This window comes from Colletotrichum jinshuiense, chromosome 2, assembly GCF_051148585.1.
Source record: "Colletotrichum jinshuiense chromosome 2, complete sequence".
NCBI classification, from domain to species: domain Eukaryota; kingdom Fungi; phylum Ascomycota; class Sordariomycetes; order Glomerellales; family Glomerellaceae; genus Colletotrichum; species Colletotrichum jinshuiense.
Window position 1 is genome coordinate 5969780 of NC_139309.1, and position 23053 is coordinate 5992832.

Sequence of the window (23053 nt, forward strand, 5' to 3'; positions counted from 1 at the left end):
GCAGAAATGAATATCGGGTGGCGCGTTGCTGCAATGGAGGACTTGAGAAGTGTTTTCGGGGCAGATTATACTGTCAAGAGTGTTCCTATCACGACAGGTGTTAGTTAATCATCGTCATCATTGAGCAGTTTCCACCGGAGCATCTATTGTCAAGAGACTCCACGACAGTCTCAATCTCGATCAGTGCTGAGATGTCACGGTTAGTCGGCCATAATTTACCTATGGATGCTGTATGAGGGTGAAACTTACAGAACTCTGTAGTGTAGACAGGAAATGGCCCCGTGGACACTGTGGTCGGCTCATGCGGTTCGACCTCATCGCCCAACGCCAGGTGTTGTGCTGTCTAGTTTCTTGCTGCACGGTTCCATCTAGGTGCCGTAGCAAGTACTCAGCGGGCAGTATCTAAACTCACAGGTGAATCGCAGAGCTCCTCAAAGTCCGTGGTGGTTGTACCTTGGTTGTGAAACCCACTTGGTAGTGTTAGTTGGGATCTTAGTCGAGACGAGGTAGCACACAGGACACCTTTACCATCACATCTGCACCGATTCGATTACTTGACCTGTGCGCAGACACTTCAGTTGGAATATACAACCCCTCTTTCCCTGCACTTTATATTTTATTTATCTTTTTATCTTTGAATCATTATATCTTTTGGCTCACTGGCTCAGCGAATGAACAGACCTGGGCTATCTCATGTCTTGTTGTTGTCAGGGCTGAGTTTTTCGACCGGTAGGGCACAGCCGGTTGGAACAACACTCCACTGACGGTCTGACTCCTGGTCACGCATTGCCAATACCACAATATTGCCTCCGTGCCGCTCCCTCCCAGACTTTGTCTACAAAATTTTTTTTTTTTTTTTTTTTTTTTTTTGAAAACAGGATTCCGTTCGACCAGGCTGCGAGGGTCCGGTCAGGTGTCCGCCCGGTTGCCATACTTAAGGTCGACAAGGTTACCTGCAGTCAGCTTCAGCCAAGCACAGATACTCCCCTTTCTCGTATAATACAAGATTCCGTCGATGCAGGCAAGTGGCTTCACAGAAAAGGCCAGACTTTTTATTTCTATCTCTAATTTTATTCTAGTGTTAGTTTTGTGGTAGCGGCACCTAGGAGCGCCAGCCTTCAATATAGCAAGACTTGATCAGGGTTAGCAGGTGGTATTGAAGTAAAATGTTTGTTTTTGTTTTTGTTGCATTTACTTACTCCTAGATTGTTCTGTGCACAGTCTGCCAGGCACATCAGGCTAGCAGGGGGGCGGTTGGTTGGTCAGGTCAGCCGTATACCAAGTCTTCATTGAAGTTGCTTTTTCTTCTGCAAGAGAACGGAGATATTGGCCCCGTTGCTTGGACTCTAATACTGACCATGAGTACTTAAATATGACAAGTTCGAGATGTTCACAGCCAACTTCTCTCCATACCCGCAGCCTCTTCTCGACATACCACTCTCAAACAAAAGCGCCCACTATGATCCGGGATTTCTTCGACTTCGACGAGCGTGAATATGCGGTACGCATCTCCACTTACGACACGGATCAACTGTGTAAGCAGGAGGTTGCTAAGACGCGCCAGAAATACGCTGCCAGCGGCCCCATCGGCGCCGGCGTGGGAGGCGCGGCTTTCACAGCCGATGCAACGCTCGGTGTTACCGGTTACGGGGCTCGCAGGTACTACGTGGCCCACAAGAAGCTCCAGCTCATCCAACACGAAGTCACGAACCGCGGGTACACTCTCCACGAGTTCCAGAAGCGCGACTTCCTCATCCCTGTTGCGGCGTCCATGATCTCCATCGGACTTGGCGCCGGCCTCGGCTCCATCGCCGCGGGGTCCACCAATACATCACCAATGGTGGATGGAGTGTTCGCGCCGTCCGACACGTCCATCGTGGAGGCTCTCGTCGCCAATCTAGGCGACACCATCGGCGGTGCTTTGGATGGTGCCGCTCAGCAATCTTACGACATGGTCCAGGCCAGGCTCGGGGTGGCTGCCGGCACTCTCCCCGGAACAGACGAGTGCGCCCAGGTGCTAGCACAGAACACCGTCTGAGTTCCGGCCGACTCAGCTACCCAGGAAATATGGAAGATGTCCTTGTCAATGGAGTTTTCCTAACCCGCATTTCGAATCGACTGGTTTACATTTGGAGAACGCGTCTCAACAAGCAGCGCTCGCTTCAACACAAGCTAACTCTACGCCCAGTACCAATACTTGTTCCCTGTTCTTCCCGTTGACGTTTTGATCACCCTGTTTCATGTATGAGCGCATCACTGAAGCATTGTGTGGCAGGGTCAATTAGTCGAGATCCTCATGAAGGCAACTATTGGCAAGACTTGCAGGCAGGAGTCAGTCGCAGAGTATCTCGAAGGTAACAGTAACGCAGTAATGCAGTAATGAATGTGTGATTACTGCTATAATTTAATTATTGATGTTACTGAGTCATCTGTCGAGGCCGCTTGAGGCAGGTATCGTCGTCGCGCGCAAGCAGCTGTGCCGAGTTAGCACCTGTCGGACTCGCCACACCCGTGGGATTCCTACTCACAGAAAAGCATCCCGTAGACATCCCAATGTCGCCAAAGAGTCATCACAGAAGCTCGCAAGGGCTATTTTCTCGTGAGTCATTGAAAGCCTGCAAAACCAAGTGTCAGAACCGAGACCATACATTAGATTAGAGGAAGTCGTGGAAATTTACCAAGAGAGTAGGAGCCCTTCATGCTCGCGTCAGTGGTGGTGGCCGTAGAACATGTTCTGCTGCTGGAGCTTGGCAATGCAAATCTGGGTGCGCTCCAGACGCTCCTGGTTGATGATCCAGTCGTTGTGGTAGTTGCTCTTCTTCCCGTCGATCTCTGCGTCGCGGCACTGGGTGTTGTAGAACATGGTCATGTCGAACCAGATGCGCAGGTCCTCGACCGTCAAGTTCTTGTCGGCCTCGCCGACGACGAACTTGATAGTCATCGAGGAGTCCTTGCCGAGGCCGGCCTGGTTGCAGCGGATGAGGTTGTGCGGGGCCGGGGCGTAGTCGGCACCGAGGCTTTGCTTGGCGACAGCGAGACGCTGCTCACGGCGCTTGGTCGAGAAGAAGTTCGTAAACTGAAGGAACAGCCGGATCTCAGTGACTCCAAGAGGGTAGGAGTCTTCCTCCTGTCCGATGACGAATTTAGCGGTGAACGCTACCTGCTGGTCTCTGGCGTTGAACGCCGAGTTGATGATGCCGTACTCGTTGCCATCAGCGTCGGTCTGGGTGTAGTCGATGACAGAAACACCGAAGAAGTCGCGCAGCGGACCGGGGAATATAAGGGACTTGTGACCATGAGAAGCCTCGGCAATTGAAGCCGCCTCGCCTTCCGGGCCCTGTAATCTTGTCAGCCATGGCCGTTGTAAGCCATCATCACAGAAACACTTACGCCGGGGATCCAGCCGTTGGTGGTGAAAGTTCCGTTCCAAATGAACGACTTGTCGGATTCGTACTTCTCCTGGGCTCTCTCACAATTCTCGATGTACCAAGCAAAGTCGGAGATGTTTCCATGTCCCAGGGAACTAGGAACAATCTCCTTGCCTTTGACAATGGCCTGGCTGTGTTTCTTGGGTCTGGGCATTGTTGCTCTTGGTGATTGGTGCTTGACCGAGGTGAGAAGATGGTCCGAGCGTTTGTGAAGGAGAAAGGATTATCCGAGGTGAGAGGTTTTTCCGAGGTGAGTGATTGTGCCTGTGTGGGTCCGCTTTTTAGGGCTTGGTGCACAGACCCTCACTTCTGGGCACCGCCTGGAATGAAGAGCGAGATGCGCACTTGGCCAGTTGCTCCCATGCGTTTCCCCCGAGCCGTCAGATTGCATTGTCCTGCCGATGATGTACTCTCATAATTCCCATGCTTCTAAGATATTAATTGAGTCCTAACACTCAGTACCATTTTGCAACTGAATTGTTTCCATATGTTCACTGAGTTTTATTATATAATGCATCGCATCAGGGTGGGTTGACTGAGTTGTCAGTTGCAAAAGAGCATCCGCTTGCCAAAAGAGAGACTTATGTCATTAGCCATAACGTGTGCTCCCTTTGGTTTATTGAGTTGTCAGGATTTATTTTATGTCTTCTGACTCGCAGCAACTGACGTTTGAATCTGGGTCCTATTCTCAAGTTGCGTCTTTTCAGCGATTCTGACCATTCACCTTAACCCTCCAGTAAGCAAGACAATCATTGCGACCTGAACCTGAGTTGAGTTCCTTGAACTAGGTGATGTTCTTAACCGATGGTGTTGTTTTACAACTGCCCTATGACGGTGGTACCACGTCATCTTCTTGTCGGGAACTCCAACATGTCAACCAATCACGCCACGCCTCACCAGGCTCAACCAGCTCTCGACAAGGTGTCTGTGCCAATTTCGTGTTGTTGGTAGGTCTCCTTGAGAGACATGCTAACGCCCAGAGCGGCAATGTGAAGCGCCAGAAATATATATGTAAGATCCTTGTGCAGTCTACTTAGAAGTGGTGTTGAAGGTTTCGGTAATCGGTGGGTTCCTGCACAAGCCGCATCTCGGTGGCTGTGCACTTCTGACCCCACTACAACTACCCCTCCATCCGCCATGTCCTTCCGCGCTTTCTCTTCCCTCCCACGCATCTCCCGCATCATCCCCTCCACCACTACTACTTCCACCACCTTCAAATTCTTCCACACCACACCGCGCACCATGGGCGTCCAGAAGACTATTATCGTCGAGGGCAACGGCCCGTCGCCGCAGCAGGGCGACACGGTCACGATGCTGTATACCGGCTGGCTCAAGGAGGCTGGCAAGAAGGACGGCAAGGGCAAGCAGTTCGACACCACGGAGAAGCCGGGTCGTGGGCCTTTTAAGACGCCGATTGGTGTTGGTCGCGTTATTAAGGGTGTGTTGCTTCCTATTCACTATTTACTCACTCATTCGCGCACTCGACTTGTGTCGTGTTATGGCATGAGTGAGATGCTGGGGAACTGAAGCTGACTTTTCGTTTGTGTAGGTTGGGATGAGGGCGTCGTGACGATGAAGCTCGGCGAGAAGGCTAGGCTGGATATCAGCTCTGACTTTGCTTATGGTAGCCAGTACGTATCCTTCGCTCCGCTCCACTGTCTTGCACTACACTCGACTCCACTCGACTCACTCGACTCTGTCCCACCCACTCCAACTCAACCCTGAACTCAGAAGAAGAAAGAAACACCCCACTAACAACTCCCCAGGAACGTCGGCGGCGGTCTGATCCCCGCCAACTCGGAGCTCATCTTCGAGGTGGAGCTGAAGAAGATCAACTAAAAAGGCGTCGTTCACTGAAGATGCAGACGGGGCACATCGGGAGCATGGAATGGGAAAGGGGGGATAGTAAGGATGACTTAAGGGCTGTCCTGAGGCTCTCTTTCCCTTTCTCGATGTGATGGTATGGTATGCATGGCACGGTCCTGGGATGTCTGGGGCTGGGCTGTGGTAGATGCCATGATTCAATGGATCCTCTGCCAATGAAGTTGTTGTTACTCGTGTGATTATGAGATCTCTTTCAAATTGTGAATGTAACGTCATTTCGACTGCTCAGAACACGGTGACATGCTAACTGCAACGAAACATTGTAATCCTCTATACGTTCTATGCAGGACGGGGACCTTTTGTACATTTATGCTACATGCCATGAACCGCGCTCGCCTACTGGTATATGAACTTGTTCGTCCTGTCCTCGACGGGCGCAATGGTGGCGCCCTGCCTAACAACATCCCAATCGATCTTGTCCCACCCGGCGCGCAGGTAAGCGGCCTTGCCCTTGACGCCGTAATCGGCGAGCCAGGCGTGCTCCCAGGTGTTGACGCACAGCAGGGGCACGACGTCGACGCCGCCGAGGGGCTTTTTGGGGCGGCTGTCCTGCTGGGCGGCGGCGCCAAACTTGCCGACCTTGTTGACGGCGGTGAACGAGTCGCCGTTGTGCGTGTTCAGGTCGTGCGACTGCCGCCGGTAGTGGGCGCCCGAGAGTGGCGAGCCGGCAATGTAGGTGGGCAAGATGCGCAGGCTGCCCAGCTGGGAGTCCTTTGTCTGGACGAGCCAGACGAAGCCCGGGCCGAACATGGCGTCGGCGGTGGCGAGGAAGGTGTCGCGCAGGGTGTCCATGGAGGAGAAGTCGCGCTTGATCTGGATGGCGAGGTCGGACGGAGGGGTGGACTGCAGGTCTGGGTTTGTGTTGAGGCCGCGGAAGAAGCAGTGGTTTTTGAAGGCCATGCTGGCGAGGTTGAAGGCGTAGGCCTTTGTGGGGTCGCGGGCGAACTCGATGGTCAGCGACTTTGTGTCCTGGCCCTCGTAGGGGGTGCCGGCGGTCGAGTCGTTGAGCTCGTCAATGATGTGCTGCTGGTACTGCGTGTAGGCGGTGCGGAAGCCCTGCTTGGAGAAGAGGCTGGGGATGCCATTGGCCGTGAGTTGGTCATGGTTGGCGAGCGTGGGGACCGTGTAGAGGCTGCGGGCGAGCGAAGGTGATAATCCCTGAAAGATCAGCGGCTTTGTCCCAACATTTAGTATCTGGATGGCCATTACTATACGATCCTCTTGGAGAGCCTAGAATTGACTCTGGTTGACAGGAAACTCATTATGGCAGCCCGAACCTCGGAATCTGAATCATATACGGCTATAACGCTTTCCCTGGCGGATATTCTCAACAGACGAAGCACTGTTCCGCTTCAAGCGAAGGCACGAGGGCCTTTTCAAAGGACGTTCCTAGGGACACCTCTGCATTATGCTGTTGCATCGAAAGATGTGGAATCCGTAAGGCGTTTAATTTCTCATGGAGCAGATGTCGATATATGCGATTACATGCAGAGGTCGCCACTGCTTATTGCCGTTGAAATGAGCTCATCAGTGCTTATTATAGAGCTACTAGATGCCGGTGCAAATATGTACTCCCACAACTGTTTGAAAAGGACAGCCCTTATGTTTGCGGCGCAGCACGCCACCATGAGTTTGATCGATACACTGGACCGCGATGATTCTTCTTGAAGTTGACTGGCGAATTTGGGCGAACGGCGCTACATTTTGCTGTTATGAACAGTCACTCAGCCATGAAGGCTTTCATTCACTTCATGGCTAGAGGGCTCGATCCCTTGCATCATTATCCAAGGCGACTATCCGCGATCACTTACGCTTTCAAAGAAGCATTTGAGGATTCGAACCTCCCGGCTTTCATTCTCAACTCAGGATTGCTGTCCTTAATCGATAAGTCTGAGCCCTGTAATGCCGTATCTTGCGTAATTCTTTTGCAAGGATCCACTGTCTTCAAAAGGTTGTTGCGCCTTTTAAAGAAACACGAAATGATTGTATATTTCATTGATCAGGAGACGGAATTTGAGTTCAGTCCCCTTTGCATCTCCGATATCACAGAATTTCTGGATCTGCTGCTTCGATTCGGAGCTACGACCAACCACTTTGTGCGATACGCGACATATTGCGAACCGCCAGCACCGGTCCCCTCTACAGAACTAATAAGTGGTTGTTAATATGACCCCTTTAATCAATGTCTGCCATCGTTGCTGATCTCCTAGAGATGTTGCTTATACCCACATTTATCATTATCAATAGTACTCAAGTACACATTAAGTCGAATAGCCCCTTGAAGTCTGATGACTGATAAAAGACTGTTGTCTTCGACCTTAAGACAGTGAGCAAATTCCTATACTGAATTGATGAATAATTCTACTCTATACTTTTTCTCTGTCAAACTGCTTGCCCGACAATGAGGTAAAGCAGAAGGGTTTTGATCCTCCTCGGCTTGACTTGTTGACTATCGTGACAGTTTTGGTTCATTTGAGATGTCTCCGCTCACGAAAACCACAAGCACTGCAGCGTACCTTTGGCCGAGTTAGTAAGAGCATAGGTTTGGATTGCGGTTCAACTTACGCAGCAGTGGCACCGAATATCTCGGCCCGTCGTGCGTTCGTCATGGCGCCGATACTCGCAGCGAAAGCGGCCGTAAAAGCGGCAACCATCCCGAGCTTGGCACCGTCGTTGTTGACGAAATAAAGACTAGTTATGGAGCCGACCAAAAGAATGGCGGCTATGCTGATGCTGATTATTGCAACCGCCAGGGAAATTGACTTTTCGTTGTATCGTCCGATACGAGTCGATCCATCCCTGGATAACTCTTCCTGGCACACGTTTAGCTGGAAGTCGGTAAATATCGTCTCGATGGAAGCCTACTTGAGCCGGCCAATGCCGTCGAAGGCACTGCGACAGATAATCAGTCTCTTGTGTCGTATTCAGAGCAACGAGATCGTCTGCGTTATCTAGAAACGTTTTCGCTTGACCACCAAGGGCTGGGAATGGCTGTTTAAACCACGTCTTGAAGGCATTCAGTACGCGTTTATTCGGCCGCCGCAGCTTAGCTATCTCATTCTGCAGCAATAATGCTTCGTCTAAACAACATTAGTGTTTGCTTGAGAGATGCAGTGCTTCAGGTGGCGCACGCACGGTATTCCTTGATCTTTGCACGAATATCCAGTATAAGTTCCATGCGAACTCTTGCCTCGTGGTTGTTGGAAGAGTGTAGTTCATCCAAAATCTCCCACGTTCTAACGGCGTCTTTCCAGTCTATGTCATCACTTTTGACGTCTTGTTCGTCAAGGCTGGCGAGCCTGCTCTCGAGTGCGAGCAACTCGGACTGTAAATACAAGAGGTTGCGAGCGGCGAGCTCATCAAATTTACGGTATATAAAAGTTTCATTGTCGTTGTCAAGCGCCATCCATCTTGCAACGTTTGCAAACCCTTCTTTTCGATTTGATGGGCGGCTCCTTTGGGCTCGCATTGTCGCTCGCGGCTACCACTCACGGACTGGAGAGGGTGGTGGCTGCTCGACGACAAACACGAAGCAAGGCGGCTCAGAATGGCGAACTGATTTAAAAGGGATCGCGATAAGAGCTTGCGTTGACCAGTGATTTCTTTTTTCCAGTTTGCCTGAAGCTAGAGCAGGCGCAGTCCGCCAGGTAGCATTGATTCCATGCCTCAGTCTCGGAGCCCAGGCAGCAGCAGCGTTGTCATTTGTTGGCTTTTCCACCCCAGTCTGACGTGGCGTACTCGTACTGCATGTAGATGCAGCGATTGGAGGGTTGTATCACTGTCTCACCGAGTAGAACGCTAGAGCCCGTCTGCACAGCCCGACTGCTGTGGGGGGCAGCGCTTCATCCCTCCTATCACTTCAACTAATTTGCACAGCTAAAAGGTGTACTATTCCGGTGTCCTGATCTGCCAATTTTATGATTTCCACATCAGGGCAAATTCCAGCGGTTGGCATCATGTCCGATTCGCGAGGTGACCATGCCCATAATGGGGAGTATCAAGGCACATCAGCGACTCTTGGTCTTGACCATCGATTTACAACATACCTTAGGAGCAGGGCGGCAAAAGAGAGATCACCACAAGACGTCGATGGAAGGAAAGACATTACACCCAAGCGAAGCCGTGCTCGCGCTCCGTATACCGCATCGCTTACACTCAGGGCCGACGACTCGAATTTCCAGCGCGATCCTGCACAGAAGTCCAGCAAACTCTGGAATCCCAACGATGACCTGCCAAGTCGCCGTCCCGATGCCTCAATGTCCCCTAGGGTATCAACACCTGGGCATACGAACTCCCATACTCCAACCCCCGAACCTGAAAAAGAACGAATTCCCAAGAGACCATCGTTTCAATGGAGTCGCGAGAGACACAACGAGGATGAAGTCGTGAAAGCAAAACGAAGCCGAGCTCGCACACCAATACCTACCAGCAGTCAAACTGCCACCTTCAGGCCTCGACCGTCAGAATCAGAAAACACGGAGGTGCTTATCAAGCAACCAGAGACCAGGCCAATAACGCAGGAGCAGCTGGTGGCAGAGGTCAAGGGTATATACGCAGGCCTCGTTATGGTGGAGAGTAAGTGCATCGAGGTTGACAAAGCAAAAGGCGCAACAAGTGAGCCGAAGTTGAACAACGAGCAATGGCAAGCGCTGATCGCATTGCACCGGACGCTCCTACACGAGCACCACGATTTTTTTCTGGCTTCGCAGCACCCGGCCGCAAGCCCCGCGCTGCGCCGGTTAGCAAGCAAATATGCCATGCCTGCAAGAATGTGGCGGCATGGCATCCACTCGTTTCTGGAGCTTTTACGGCACCGCCTCCCGAAATCGCTTGAGCATATGCTTACCTTTATCTACCTGGCATACTCGATGATGGCGCTGCTATATGAAACGGTCCCGACATTTGAAGATACATGGATCGAGTGCCTTGGCGACCTTGGGCGTTATAGGTATGATATTCTAACAGGCTTCCACGCATGATTTTCTCTAGGCTACCTCCTGAGCTTTTAGTAACTTTTACAGAATGACCATCGAAGATGATGATCTGAAGGACCGTGAGGTGTGGACGTCTGTAAGTCGTCATTGGTATTCCAAGGCGAGTGATAAGGCACCCACCACCGGTCGCTTGTACCACCACCTCGCCATTCTGGCACGTCCAAATGCCCTACAGCAGCTATTCCACTATACGAAGGCACTTTCCGTGCCTAAACCCTTCCTCTCTGCTCGAGAATCCATCTTGGAGCTTTTTGATCCCCATCTTAACGGGGCTCGCACGCGGTTACCAGTGACCGATGCTGCTTTAACGTCGCCCAAATATACCCCTCCCGTCTCAAAAACTGGGCATGATGACGGTAATAGCACAATACGCTTCGAGGAACGTAAAAGTAGCTTCCAAAGCCGTTCATCTTGGTCGACACATTACTTCGTGGAAGGAAGCGTGGGCGGGGTGCCCATGGAAGCGTTCCCCGACAGCGGCGCGGACATGTGCTTCATCTCCCCCGAGATGGCATCGAATCTCAACCTCAGTCCAGCGGCTAGCACCGAGAAGCAGATTAGTCTCGCCAACAAGAAGCAAGTGCAGTCGCCGGGCATGGTGGAGGTCCCATGGAGGTTCGCCGGAGAGCGGGAGGACCACCTACTCCAGTGCTGGATCCTTCCGGGTTGCGTCCACGACCTCGTCCTGGGCAACCGGCTGCTCAAGATGACGGAGACGTTCACCAAATTCATCCGCCGGATCAAGAACAGGCTGGTGCCGCCGAGGGGGCTGCGCCTGAGACTCATTGGCGGGGAAACGCAACGCCTGACGGGGTTTCTCAACGGCAAGTTGACTGCGGCGCTGCCCGACACCGGCTCGGATCTCATGCTCATCTCCGACTCCTACGCTCGGGAAATGGGTCTTTCCGTCGATCGGAGTGCGGAACATTGGCTCAATGTCGAGCTGGCCGATGGCACGCCTTGCTTGACCAGCGGCGTTGTACGGGACGTTTCATGGACAGTGGGCGATGTTACCGCCAAGCGAGACTTTTACGTGCTCGATGGTCTTTGTGTTGATGTTGTCTTGAGCAACGAGTATCTCTTCGGTTCCGACGTCTTCTCCAAGTGCGGGGACTGGTTCGTCGACACCGAGTTGGAGGAAGACAACTCCCGTTTCTGTAACATCCGCCTTATTGGCCGATATAGCGACACGCTGAACGCCTTGGAAGAGGAGTACATAGAAGACTGTAAGTGTCGCTCAGATAACGAGAAAGAAATGCCCCAAAACTGACACTGGTCGTAGTGAACTCGCCCAATGCTTTTGACGAGGTCATGATCGAGAGGGAACTAGCGAGGAGGGACAAGATACGAGACGAGATAGCCGCCTTGCCCGAAGACAAGAAGGAAGAGGTCCGGCAACGCGAAACCGAGAGACAGCGGGAGTGGCAAGCTTCACGGCAGAGGCATCGGGAGAAATGGGGGTCGCAGTCGCTCCAGCAAAGACAGGCATTGCCTAGCGGAGGCCCGGGCAACGGCAGTCGCGTCGCAAGGTGGAGAGCGAAGTTTGATACTTCAGTCCCTTTGCAGCGCCTGCGACTGAACCCGAGGAACAAACCATGAAGCGTACGGTTGAGAGACTAAGTTATTCTGCGGGCAAGGCGTTCTGCAGGATTTCGGCTGAGCAATGGATGAGACATGTGTACTAAACCTTGGACATGATTTAAATACTATCCGCAAATACGTTTTCATCTATGCATTTATTCGCTCTGACGGGCGAATGATATCTACATTGCTTGCAAGTGAGGATGATTAAAGCATGGAAAGCAGATCGGGTCATGTTTTCAGGCAGCAAGTATCACATCATCAAAACGACGAGATTCAAGCTACCGCCTATTATATGGGATCCTGAAATTCAAGGTCTGTCATTGCTACTATCCAAGGAGATCTAGTCATGTTGAAGATGAATGTGAACTGCTCCAAGACGGGCATCCAAGTGGCCACCCAAACAATGGCGGCCGAACGTTTAGCTGAGAGCTCAAGGGCCAAATGCCCGCGTGATTCCTGTCACTCTTGCGCCCCAAACCAAGCATTGCGGTTCTCCCCCGTCAACCCCGGCCCCGTTAGCTACTCCTACATCTTGACCAAGTTGCAGTCACAGTCCCGAATGCTCTCATAATCATGACTAACCCTCTTGTTATTTCCCATCGGCAACATCATCTGCGCGTGTCACCACCCTTCGTCACGTTCACAGTTCGTCCCAAGCACCAACCACGGCGTGGCCAGCTGCGATTCCGCAGGAACAGCGTTCCGTCATCTGACATTCAGCACTCAATCATGAGAACGGACCGGAGCGTGGTTTGTGGAAATCAAGTTCTCTTGGCGCCAACATGACAGATGCATCGACCTGCCGCCCTTATGCCGTGACATCATTCCTCGCGCCGAGGTGACATCGCTTTGTCCGGCAAGGCTTCGAATTTACTTTTGGAGGCTTGCAGCAAAAAAGTTACACAAGGGTCCCGGAGAAAGGGTCCAAAAGCTTTCCAGACCATCCGAGATCGCCGTTTCTTGGCTAGCACCGCATATCCCGCAGCTCGCTTTTGCTATCAGAAGGCTTTGCTTACATTTCATCATGGGACCAAGCCGCAGAAGCGAAGGAAAAAAAAAACTCTATTCGAAAAAAGAACTGGGACCCCATGCGCGACGGCGGCTGGGCCCGGGTTGTGCATCTCAGGCAGGCGGCAGAAACGACGCAAACAGCGCGCCCTGGATCATGGCGTACAGGATGGAAAATGTCACGACCCTGGCGCCGAGGGCCCGTCTCTTGCCGTCGGCGCCGCCGTCCAAGAGGCACCCGGCAGCCCACCAGTACCACACCGCGTACCCGGACGAGATCCTGGTGATTATCTGGACGTGGTACGTCGTGATCGCCAGGGCGGCCAGCAGGACCTGGGACGCCGCCATGGAGAAGACCAGCGTCGACGTCGTGTCACCGCCCTGCTTCCCCGGGGCCGTCGGAGTCCGCGCCAATCCCGACGGCCTCTTCAACACGTCCCACCCAGACACGATGAGCAACCCTAGCATCGGCGCGGCAAGAATGAATAGAGGAACATTCGATAGCGTCCAGTAGCGGAACAGGCCAACGCCCCTGCGTGACTCAGTGATTAGCAAAGCCAGACAGAAGACCAAGGAAAACCAACATTCCGACCTCCCACATCAAATCTCCGCAAGTACCGCTCGAGGACAACCATGTCGGGCAGGGGAGGGGAGGGGAGAGGAGGGGCGAGGAATAAGAAACAACATAGGGCTGGGAGAAGCGCGGGTACTTACCAGTAATGTTCCTGTACAAAGGTGTAGATGCTGGGCACGGTCCTCGCGCACCATGGGCGCGCCTCGGATGCGCCGGAACAGTATCGCAGCCACGCCAGAGCCTGTGGGACGACGGAGCCGGCCGCCACAAAGAGCCCGCCGACGACTGGTCCGAACAGAGCCGCAAAGTTTTTCAAGCTCGTAGGGCTGGCGAGCAGCGGGGGCAGTATCAGCAGGCACTCGACGGCGAACGGGATGCCGTTCAGGAGGCCGTTGGATCGAGAGGCCGTCGCGAGACCAAATATGCCGCCGGCAAGAATCTGCGCGCCAGTCCAGCGGAGAGAGCCCTTTGGCGCGCCAGAGGCGGATGCTAGGACATGGTAGCCTGCGAAGGAGAAGAAGGCGCAGAGGCTCTCAGCGTAGGGCGCCGAGAGGAAGAGGCCGGCCGGGGACAGGACGTGGAGCAGGGCGGCCAAGAAGGCCAGCCGCGGGCGGGAGAAGAGCTTCAGCGTCAGGCCATGGAGCGTGAGCGCCGCGAGCAGGTGGGCGGCGTGGGCGACGGCAATGGAAAAGGCGCCCTCTAGCGCTCCGGTGTCGTCGCCCTCGAGGCCTAGCAGCTTTGCAAGGCTTACGAGGCCGGACACGATGGTGGGCAGCCCCGCGTTGAAAGCCCACTCCTGCTCGAACAGGTAGCCTCGGCGGGCGGACTGGGTGAAGTAGAGCGCGTCCCAGCGCGTGAGACGGGTGACGATGGATAGGTCCGACTCGTTGCGCTGGAGCATCAAGGTGGTCGAGGTGTCGTAGGAGGGCGCCACGGCGCTGCCCAGGGCGACGGCCAGCAGGAGGGCCTTCCAGGCCAGGAAGGCCGCGATCAGGGTCTGACGCGGGTGGGAGGCATGGCGGGATAGCATGGCTGGATGACGTCGGACGAGACTGCCTGGCGGAGCGCGACGAGCGGGAGACGTGCCGAGACCCAGAGCGCGCGGGTGGAGGACGCTTGGCGGGCGGGCGGCAGGCAATTCCACAAGAGAAAAAAAAACTGAAGGCTCCACCGAAAGATGACCAAGACGAGTTTTTTTCTTTCTTCCTTGGGAGTATCACAGGTGGATGGACCCTGAGATGGCGTCGGTCGCGTGGCGTTGGTTGCTACAAGGTTATCGGAGTTGTTTCTTTCGCCGCGCCGGGGACCAGCGGTGCCAGATGGCCAATTGGTAATTGGGCGGCGTGCGTCGGTGAGTCGGTGGAGCCGGTGTACGGCGGCGCTCGGGGCAAATTCGACGCGGACCCCGGTGCTCAGTATTTCCTGGCTAACCCGTTTTTTTGTTGTTTTTTGTTACATAAGGCAGGTAGTGATTAGTCTTGTCCGCCGAGCCGGAGTTCGGGGTAGGTTCACTGCGGGCGGGTCTCGATCCAACTGTCCATGTGGGCGAGGATATTTTTTTTCCCTCGTCCGTCCCTAATTTTTCAGCCCTTTCCCTTTTCTCCCTCGAAGCGTTCCAAGCGTTCTTCCGCCAGGGGAAGAGCCGCAGATTGTGGATTCCAAACAGCTTGGACGTGTATCCGTATTTAGTGTATTCGACCAGGATTGAAATGAGTGGAAATCAGTGGATGAACCCCTCAGGGGCCACTTAATTCCAGCCTCCTTGCCCCTCTCTCCCAGCTCCCAGGCATTGAAAGATCCTCCTTGGAGCTCCTTGAAGCTCCCCTGAGGCATTCGACTCTGACTCTCCAGCTCGCTCCCCCCGTCCAGCGCAATTTGGCCGCGCCAGGGCCAATGTGCTGTGGCGAAGTCTCGGGGCTGTCCCCTGAACAGGTCCCGCCCAGGGCTGTCGAATCGAACTGGGGGGCTCCTACAGGAGGTCCCGTCCCCTGAATCTGCCGCCCCGTGCTTCACCTGGCCCCTGAAATTCCATGAAATGCATTCCGAACTGGTGGCTAGTGAGGCCAAGAGGAGGGGAACCTCATTTTGAGATGCTCAAGCACAAACACAGCCCGGTCCATTCATGGCCGCGGAGAGCAATGCCAAGATTACCAGATGGTCTACACCACATCCGGACGGGCGCATGCTCACCGCTGGGCTGCGTGTGTTGCATCCCTCTCCTCCCTCGATGCGATGCAGCCCATTTTCCATCCAGCCCACTTGCAATCGAGCAACAGGCTACCATGTGCTCGCTGTGTGTGTACGCTAGCAAAATGATCAGGCTGGCCACTGCCAGGAGCCCCCTCGATGGAGAGAGTTGGGCTAAGGATGCAGGTGAGCCACCAACTCCCGGTAGATCCGCTGCAGCGCCGACGGGACGGGTCATGAATGGGTGGACAGAGAGAGTGGGTATGGCGGCTTGGTCCAGATTTCCTGTCACCTTACACCTTGCCGTGTATTAGTGCATCGTATGTATGTAGCGTAGATCAGCCCAGAGGTTGGACGAAGCATGTGCAAGTCTGAGTCTGTCTGCAGGTCAGGATATGACAAGTGAGAAGGGGGGATTCGGCAAGAAATGAGGCGGCTAAGACCGCTGCACATGACAGCCCAAGCCTGTCACGTGAAGAGCAAGGGAGGGAGAGAGAGAGACGGAAAGACGGCGAGAAACAGAGAAAGGGCGCAGAAGAGATGCCTGCCTGCCCAACGCCACCTTGCTTATCTGCCAACTAGGTACCTCGTTGCCGGAGGGGGGAGGAAGGGGGAAGCGGTGATGGTGATTTCCCGCAACATTCCGCCCCGGAGTGGAAGGCACCGTAGGTAGTGCAACAGTGGCAGGAAAGAGTCAGGAAGGGCAAGTCGGGCCCGAGCCCAAGCAAACAAACCGGCATCGGAGCGGAGGGCACCACGATGCCGGGCCCCCTGTGTCTCTTTCCCTTGCCACGGCTTCTCCGAATTGGAACCCACCTTCTTGCCCAGCCATCTAGGTATCTGCCCACCTGGCTTGCCTTGTCGGGCTTGTCTTGCCGAGCAGTGGGGGGGATTTACCATACAGGCAGGCGCGGCAGCTTAAACTCATGCCTGGAATGCATCTTCCGAGCTCCCAAAGTCACCTTGTGCTGCAAAGTGTGTAGGATGCATGCTAAGGCACAAAAGATTGTGAATTACACATTGGAACGAACGCCATCGAAATCAAATCGTGCATTGTTTCGTTTCGTATGGTCCCCGCCGCCCGTTGTCGCCCGGGAGGCTAAACCACCCAACTTTTCGTCTGACCTCTGCAACCTCGTTCCGTCCTCGACGTCCCGGCTGAGACGACCAAGAGACGCGACCAGTCTCCGTTTAAGCTTCGTACCCATGGTCCCGAAGGGCCTAACGGCAACGAGAAACGTCATCGGGTTTGCCAATGTAGTCTATGTCTGTTCGGCACCACTGGCAGCCACCGGATTGGTCGCTGCGTCTGGACCTCCTCTCACGTCCCGCCCGTTTCTCTGCTGCCAGAAGTGCCTTGCTTCACAATTCTCCGAATCGGGACATGCGAGGTTAATGGTACTCGGATACAGCACCGACACCCTCCAGCGCCGACGGACAGAGGCTGGCGATCGGCGCCTGTCCTTGCTACCGGCGTGAACCTCACATTGAGTGTCTTGTGCCCAAAGCTCTCAACCCACCCACCACCCACACCACCACAGGGCGCTGATACCGTCAAGTGACCATCCTCTCAGTAATGGCACCGGAGATCATGGCGAACTCTTGTGCTGACAGCCGCAGTTTGTTTGCGGAATCCCACTCCAGCGAAGATGACAAGGCTGGATTCATACGCTACTAATCCCCCAAATACCCTTGAGCAGGGCAAGGCAGAGAGGACTCAATTGGTGGCTTGGGGCTGACCATCGGCCGCCGTCAGTACGCCCATCACCACTCACTTTGCAGCAGCCACGGAGGTTAGTTCGCACTCTCTCCCTCTAGGTTGCCTCCTTGCAGATGGCGCCTTTTGTTTTCCTCACTCGTCCATCTCTTCCACAAGCCTTGGCCGTAGATAGAAAGAGATAAGGAGATAAAGAGACGGACAGAGAGAGACATACGCGGAGAGACAGAGACACAGTACGTATTTTGCACTTCACCGCCGTTGCATATCTGGAATTGTCTTGAAATCTTGAGTCGGTATTCGACGATCGGAATGCAGGTGTCGATGTTGCATCGCAGCGTCACATACGAACGAATCAAGCGGGCGTTGAAGGACCACAGTCCCCCCAATATCGTAATGGGAATCGACTTCGAGACCACCACGCGCATTCGCCTTCATTCTCGCATTCGCCAAGCGCGGGCGGGACAGCCCGGCTCCCCCCCCTCTTATCTGTTTTGACCAGCCCCCGGGTGGTTTCCTTGGTGGCACGTTGGCAAGGCATGACTCTGACTGGCTCTCGGATGGAGCAAGTGCCATTGAAATGTTGAAGGCGACATCCAGTGCCCAGAGGAACGGCGCCTATCATCGTCAGTCGAACGATCCAAAACTTGCGCAATCGTGTCGATAACTGCCGTGAAAAGGCGCTGGGAATCGAAACATTTCGCCTTCCACATGTCGCCAAGTTTGGCTGTCTTTGGCTGCATACGCCGACGGCCTAATTGCGACGTGTCGCCGGCTAGAGCAGCCTTGGAGACATTTTTGAGTTTGCCAGGCGCGCCAGGTTACGGATGTCCATACACCCATGACTGGGCGGCCTGATCTAAGACGGCCTGTCGGGTCGAGACGTCTCACGGGGTGACTGCGACTGGAAAACCCAACACTCCATCTACCTCCACCCGTGATGGCGCCCGTCGTCCACGGCACATCGCCCATCCTCCATCCCACACCCTGGACTGAGCTGTTGGCAGCGTGGCAGCGCTACCGACGTTGTTGGCCCAGTCCAAGTCAACGCTCGGCAGGCCACTAGCAACCCCAGTGTCAGCCAGCGGACGGACGAACAGCCACCTCAGCATTAGGCCGGTTGGGAATGTCATCGTGGGAGTAATTATAGGGTGCAGTAAGGACGGCGAATCCTCCATCAGCACAGCGCAGAGAGAGAGCCCGCCAGCCGCAAATGAGGTTCGCACAGGTTTGGGAACGTTGTGGCTTGACCATGTTGGACTGCCGAGGCCACCCCTTCGCAAATCCTTTGTCAAAAGGACGATGGTAACCCCCTCGTACCTCGTACCCTGCTAAATGAAGTTGCAAGGGAGTCCCGAGCTACCCGCCCGCCCAATCCGAGTGCGAACCCACCACACACACCACGCGAGCTGCAGCCCCGAGTGTTTGTTTGCCTACACTAGTGGCCGATCGGGGTAGTGGCACATTTCCAGGGCTTGAAGGGCTCTCCAGTAATCCGGATCGCAGTCTGAGCACCTGACTGACACCCGCCTATCATAGTCCTTTGACGGGCGCGGCGAATCTCGACTGGCCGTGGTGGTCTCCAAAAAGTGGCCTGACGGTTTTGGGTTTGGTGCGTCCGTCGGGGAATCAGAGAGACGAGCGGCGGCCCGGATCAGCAAATAACAAAAGCGACGGGCAGCAAACGGGGGCTGAAAGGAGTCCTCCTGGTTTCATTCCCGCCGTGGCGCGCTGGCTAACATGAAATCGACTCTCTCGTCGGCGCATCGCAAGGCAGCCCCCTGCGTAACAACCGTCTTGCCAGCACTCGGTTTGATTTGGCCGCATTCGGGATATCCCTTTCCGCGGAGGGCGGATGGAGAGAAACGCGTACCTGGCTGGTGTCAAGCAGATGGCCCCAATATAGCAACGTCGCCATGGTCACCCCCAGCTGATGAAATGAAATAAAAAAAAACGGGAACAGAAACAGGACGATCTAGCGTCAACACGCCTGCCGGACATGCATCTCCCTCGCGGCGGCCGTGCTATATTGGGGCGGCAAAACCAAAGACATTGATTCGTAACGGAAGAGGAGATCGAGATCAGACTGGGCAGCCACCGAGAGGACGGGAGGGCCATTGAGGGCAAGATCCATCAAACAATAGTTCCGCATTCTTTTTCGGGATGGGTAGGGAGGATTTCTTTCTTTCTCCTTCTTCCATTGAAAATTTTAGTCCGTCGCTGCGTCCGTGGGTAAAGCTGCTGCAATCTCCCGCCTGCACAGCGCAACAGTTGTGGTTGCAGCAGCGGGGGGGCAGGACACAGCGCAATGCGGCACAGCACACAGCGCACAGAAGCTTCTGACACGGGCATGCGAGTGGGGGGGTTGGAGGGGCTCTGATGTGGCTCCAGCTCTCGCGGGAGATGCAGGAGGAGAAGCAGAGAGGACGTGAGTGATTATCCGTATTTGGCAGTGGAAAGCAGGTCGGACCTGGGACGCAACGTCGGCATCGAGGGAAACCCCCCGTCCGTCCGATCTGGGGTGTCGCAGTTCGCCGACGAGCCGATGGGGAGATGAAGTGGAGGCGACAACGGTGTCCCCCATTGTTGATTTCCCTCGAGTCCGACGATCGACTCCCTTGAGAGTTGTCGGACTCTGCGAGGCGCTGCGAGGGTGGATTCTGAGCTGTGGACATGTGCACCGCGACATGGGACGTAAGAGCTCAACAATGCTATGCTGCGGAGGCATAGGACAGGACAGGCACAGAAGAGAGGCACGAAAGGCGGGACTGGCAGGACAGGACAGGACGGCAGATTCCTAGCGTCCTAGCGAAGACGACGGATGGGTCCAGGTCGAATCCCGCCGACGTAACGACCGTGTGTGAAAAAAAGGCAGCTAAGCAATTAAGGTGCTTTGGCGCAGACGCGACTACACTACACTACGCAGTTCGCACTAAGGCAAGAAGAGGTGGCACGGCACAACTCTGGTCATATTTTGCTGGTGTTTGCTAGTGGCACATGGACATGGACAAGACAAGAGCGGAGTGGGGGCAATTGGGGAAGTGGGACAGAAGAAAAAAAGAGGAACAAGAAGCAGGAAGGGGATGATGCAGTACTAAAATAACATGAAAAACAACATGACTTCATCCCTCATCCCGACCGAGTCCACCAGGCGCGGTGGTTCTTCGCTCGCTCTGCACCACTATCGTCCTAGGGGCCTAGTGCAGTACAGCAGTGGACAACTTGGTAGTATAGTGTATTGATTAGTGCAGAGCAGCAGCGCAGTGTGGTGTGTGAATACACTAACTAACGGGCGGACACCCCATACGGACACCCATGGCCATTGCAATTCAACGAATCGCCCGCCCCAGGTGTTGCTGCTGGGCACCCTGGTCGGTTCGGAGTCGGTGTCCCGATCACCTCCATGCGAATGGAGAGGCTTCCACGATGCTTCCCCTGGATTTCCGATTCGAGGTACCTGGCGGAGGGATTCGTGCCTCCATGCCCGGGCGGGCAGCGGTGGAGACCGGTACGTACCGCCCATCACTGGTGCCTGTGCGGAGTACGTATGTAGTGTACGTATATGTACGCACCTGCCATGTAGTGCGGTATAGTGCGTGCAGCGTAATTAATGCGTGTGTGGTACGGATACCGTACATGGCCTGGGCATCTCGCACACCGCAGGTACCGGCCGATGGGCAGCGCAGGGCAGGAAGGACGGGACAGGACGGGACAGGTGCCTTCATATTTACCTCGCAGCACCCACGTCGGCGCTGCGCAGATGGATGATGGATGCAGATGCCATTCCAGTACGGATACTACACTACCTACAACACCACAGAAAGCAGCACAGTAAAGCAGAGGGCGACAGAGTGAAAGTCGGAGTGAGAGGGAGCACAGCAAACAGCACACAGCACACAGCATCCAGCATACTACGCTGTACACAGCACAGCGCATCGCAGCACAGCACCCACTTGCTCGGAATTTACCCCCCCAAACTCAGAAAGCAGCAGCGACGGCCGCACCGCCCTCCTGCCCACCCCTCATCCCTCATCCCTCCCTCCTCATTCAGTCATTTAGGATTCCAGGATTCGTCGGCCATCCTCGTCGCTTTCCCAAAAGGTATGAGCATCCATCTGCCAGGTGGTACCTTTCTCCGCTGCCTGGCACCCACCAAGTGACCCGTACCTTTTTCCCACTTGCCCATTTCTTTCATTCATTCATTCATGAATCCATTCCCCTCTCTGCCTTCCCCCCTCTCCCTTTCTTATTTTCTCTCACACATCTTCAACTCCTGCCCATCATCATCTCTCTCTCTCCCTTTCTTTCCCCATCTATCCCTTTTTCTCTTCCTCTGGCAGACTGGTTCGCCCTGCTCCTGTTCCTGTTCCTGCCCCAGAGGTAGCCTTTTTTTTCCGCACCCACCCTCCACACTACTTTCCCCCCCCTTCTAACGTAAGCACCTGGCTGTGCAGTTAGTGTACGTACCAAGAAGCGACCACTGCACCTGCGAGCCCGGGTTTCCGCTGCATTGCAACTGCGCTCCAAGACAGAAGACAGGGAATCCCTCCACCCACAAAAGGCGGCACACAAATACAAACACACTCTCCCGTCTCACGCCCCCCCCTTCTCCAAAAGAAAGGACGAGCGAGGTCTGATATCATCCTTTCCGGCTCCGTCCCTCGGGTCGACTTCCACACGTCACGCTCTCGCGCCTTCCCTCGTACTCTTGTACTCTAGCTCTACCGGTACCGACGGCGTGTACCTACACCTGCCTGCCAACCTTACCTCTAGCTACCCTTGCTATTCTCTTTTACCCTTGACTTTCCATACATCTGGACCCTGGCGGCCACCTCTCTTCCACGACGACTTTTCTCCAACATTATCCAAGTTTCCGACCCCTCGCCAGCCCAGACGCAGACGCAGACGCCCTACACCGTACATTCATACTCAACGACCACGACCACGCCCGATAACGACAACGCCATTCAACCTACCGCCCACCGCGAAATCACTCTCTCGCCCTCTCCATCGTCTGTTCCACCGTTCCAATATCGTCCAACTTTGTTGCGGTGAAGCTTCCTCGACCTGCTCGATCCAGCCCGGCAAACCACCACCGCTTCTCCCTGGTCAATCAACCACCCTTCGCATCGGCCCACGATCCTATTGGGCACAGAACGCTCTTTGCCCATTCACCCATCCAGTACAGTAAGCCTTTTTTTTATTCGCTTTCTCTTCGCTCCCAAATCACATCAGCTCAGCCCATCCCGCGCTCTCGGGTGTCCACCACTGGGTCGTGGGACCACTGTGACCCCTTGCGAGTCACGCCTGTCAAGCCATTAAAGCCATGGACCCTCCACCCCCGTCAAATATAGGATAGCTCGCTGAGCCTCAACGGAGAAAGTCTCTGGGCTGACACTAGATGCTTTACTTGTAGGACCCTCATTTCCTCCTAAATATTCTGGGAATCATCTTTTTCTCCCCCCGTTCTTTGTTCTCCTGTCCGCCTCACTCAACGCCCCGCCGCATCCGCCCAGTGTGTCGTCGTGTCGACCAGACTGTTGTGTGTCTTGGCAGCGGCAGCCATACATCAAGCTTCGGCCGCACCTTGTTACAGTGTGACGGCTTTTCAGTATTAAACCACTTACCTGCAGCGGGACCCGACCGGCTGAGCAGAGTAACCGCACCCTCCCTACCT

At 54.6% G+C, this 23053-nt stretch overlaps 6 protein-coding genes across 6 annotated transcripts; 3 read left to right on the plus strand and 3 right to left on the minus strand.

Annotated features, from left to right (window-relative positions):
* Positions 1–1459: 1459 nt before the first annotated feature.
* Positions 1460–2038, plus strand: EsH8_II_001554 (uncharacterized protein; the record flags this gene model as incomplete). The annotated part of the gene is made up of 1 exon (XM_083264852.1): positions 1460–2038. One exon carries the CDS (start codon positions 1460–1462, stop codon positions 2036–2038), a length of 579 nt encoding a protein of 192 aa, XP_083122174.1.
* Positions 2039–2707: 669 nt separating this feature from the next.
* Positions 2708–3582, minus strand: EsH8_II_001555 (uncharacterized protein; the record flags this gene model as incomplete). Its single annotated transcript, XM_083264853.1, has 2 exons — positions 2708–3337; positions 3391–3582. The coding sequence occupies 2 exons, from the start codon at positions 3580–3582 to the stop codon at positions 2708–2710; spliced, it is 822 nt and encodes a 273-aa protein (XP_083122175.1).
* A 1088-nt stretch (positions 3583–4670) lies between these two features.
* On the plus strand, positions 4671–5267 carry EsH8_II_001556 (FKBP-type peptidyl-prolyl cis-trans isomerase; the record flags this gene model as incomplete). The annotated part of the gene is made up of 3 exons (XM_083264854.1): positions 4671–4866; positions 4978–5059; positions 5195–5267. 3 exons carry the CDS (start codon positions 4671–4673, stop codon positions 5265–5267), a joined length of 351 nt encoding a protein of 116 aa, XP_083122176.1.
* Positions 5268–5648: 381 nt separating this feature from the next.
* EsH8_II_001557 (uncharacterized protein) lies at positions 5649–6518 on the minus strand (the record flags this gene model as incomplete). The annotated part of the gene is made up of 1 exon (XM_083264855.1): positions 5649–6518. One exon carries the CDS (start codon positions 6516–6518, stop codon positions 5649–5651), a length of 870 nt encoding a protein of 289 aa, XP_083122177.1.
* Positions 6519–9268: 2750 nt separating this feature from the next.
* On the plus strand, positions 9269–11905 carry EsH8_II_001558 (retropepsin-like aspartic protease; the record flags this gene model as incomplete). The annotated part of the gene is made up of 3 exons (XM_083264856.1): positions 9269–10260; positions 10334–11532; positions 11589–11905. 3 exons carry the CDS (start codon positions 9269–9271, stop codon positions 11903–11905), a joined length of 2508 nt encoding a protein of 835 aa, XP_083122178.1.
* Positions 11906–13012: 1107 nt separating this feature from the next.
* EsH8_II_001559 (GPI-anchor transamidase GPI18) lies at positions 13013–14502 on the minus strand (the record flags this gene model as incomplete). The annotated part of the gene is made up of 2 exons (XM_083264857.1): positions 13013–13430; positions 13613–14502. The coding sequence occupies 2 exons, from the start codon at positions 14500–14502 to the stop codon at positions 13013–13015; spliced, it is 1308 nt and encodes a 435-aa protein (XP_083122179.1).
* Between the last annotated feature and the right edge of the window lie 8551 nt (positions 14503–23053).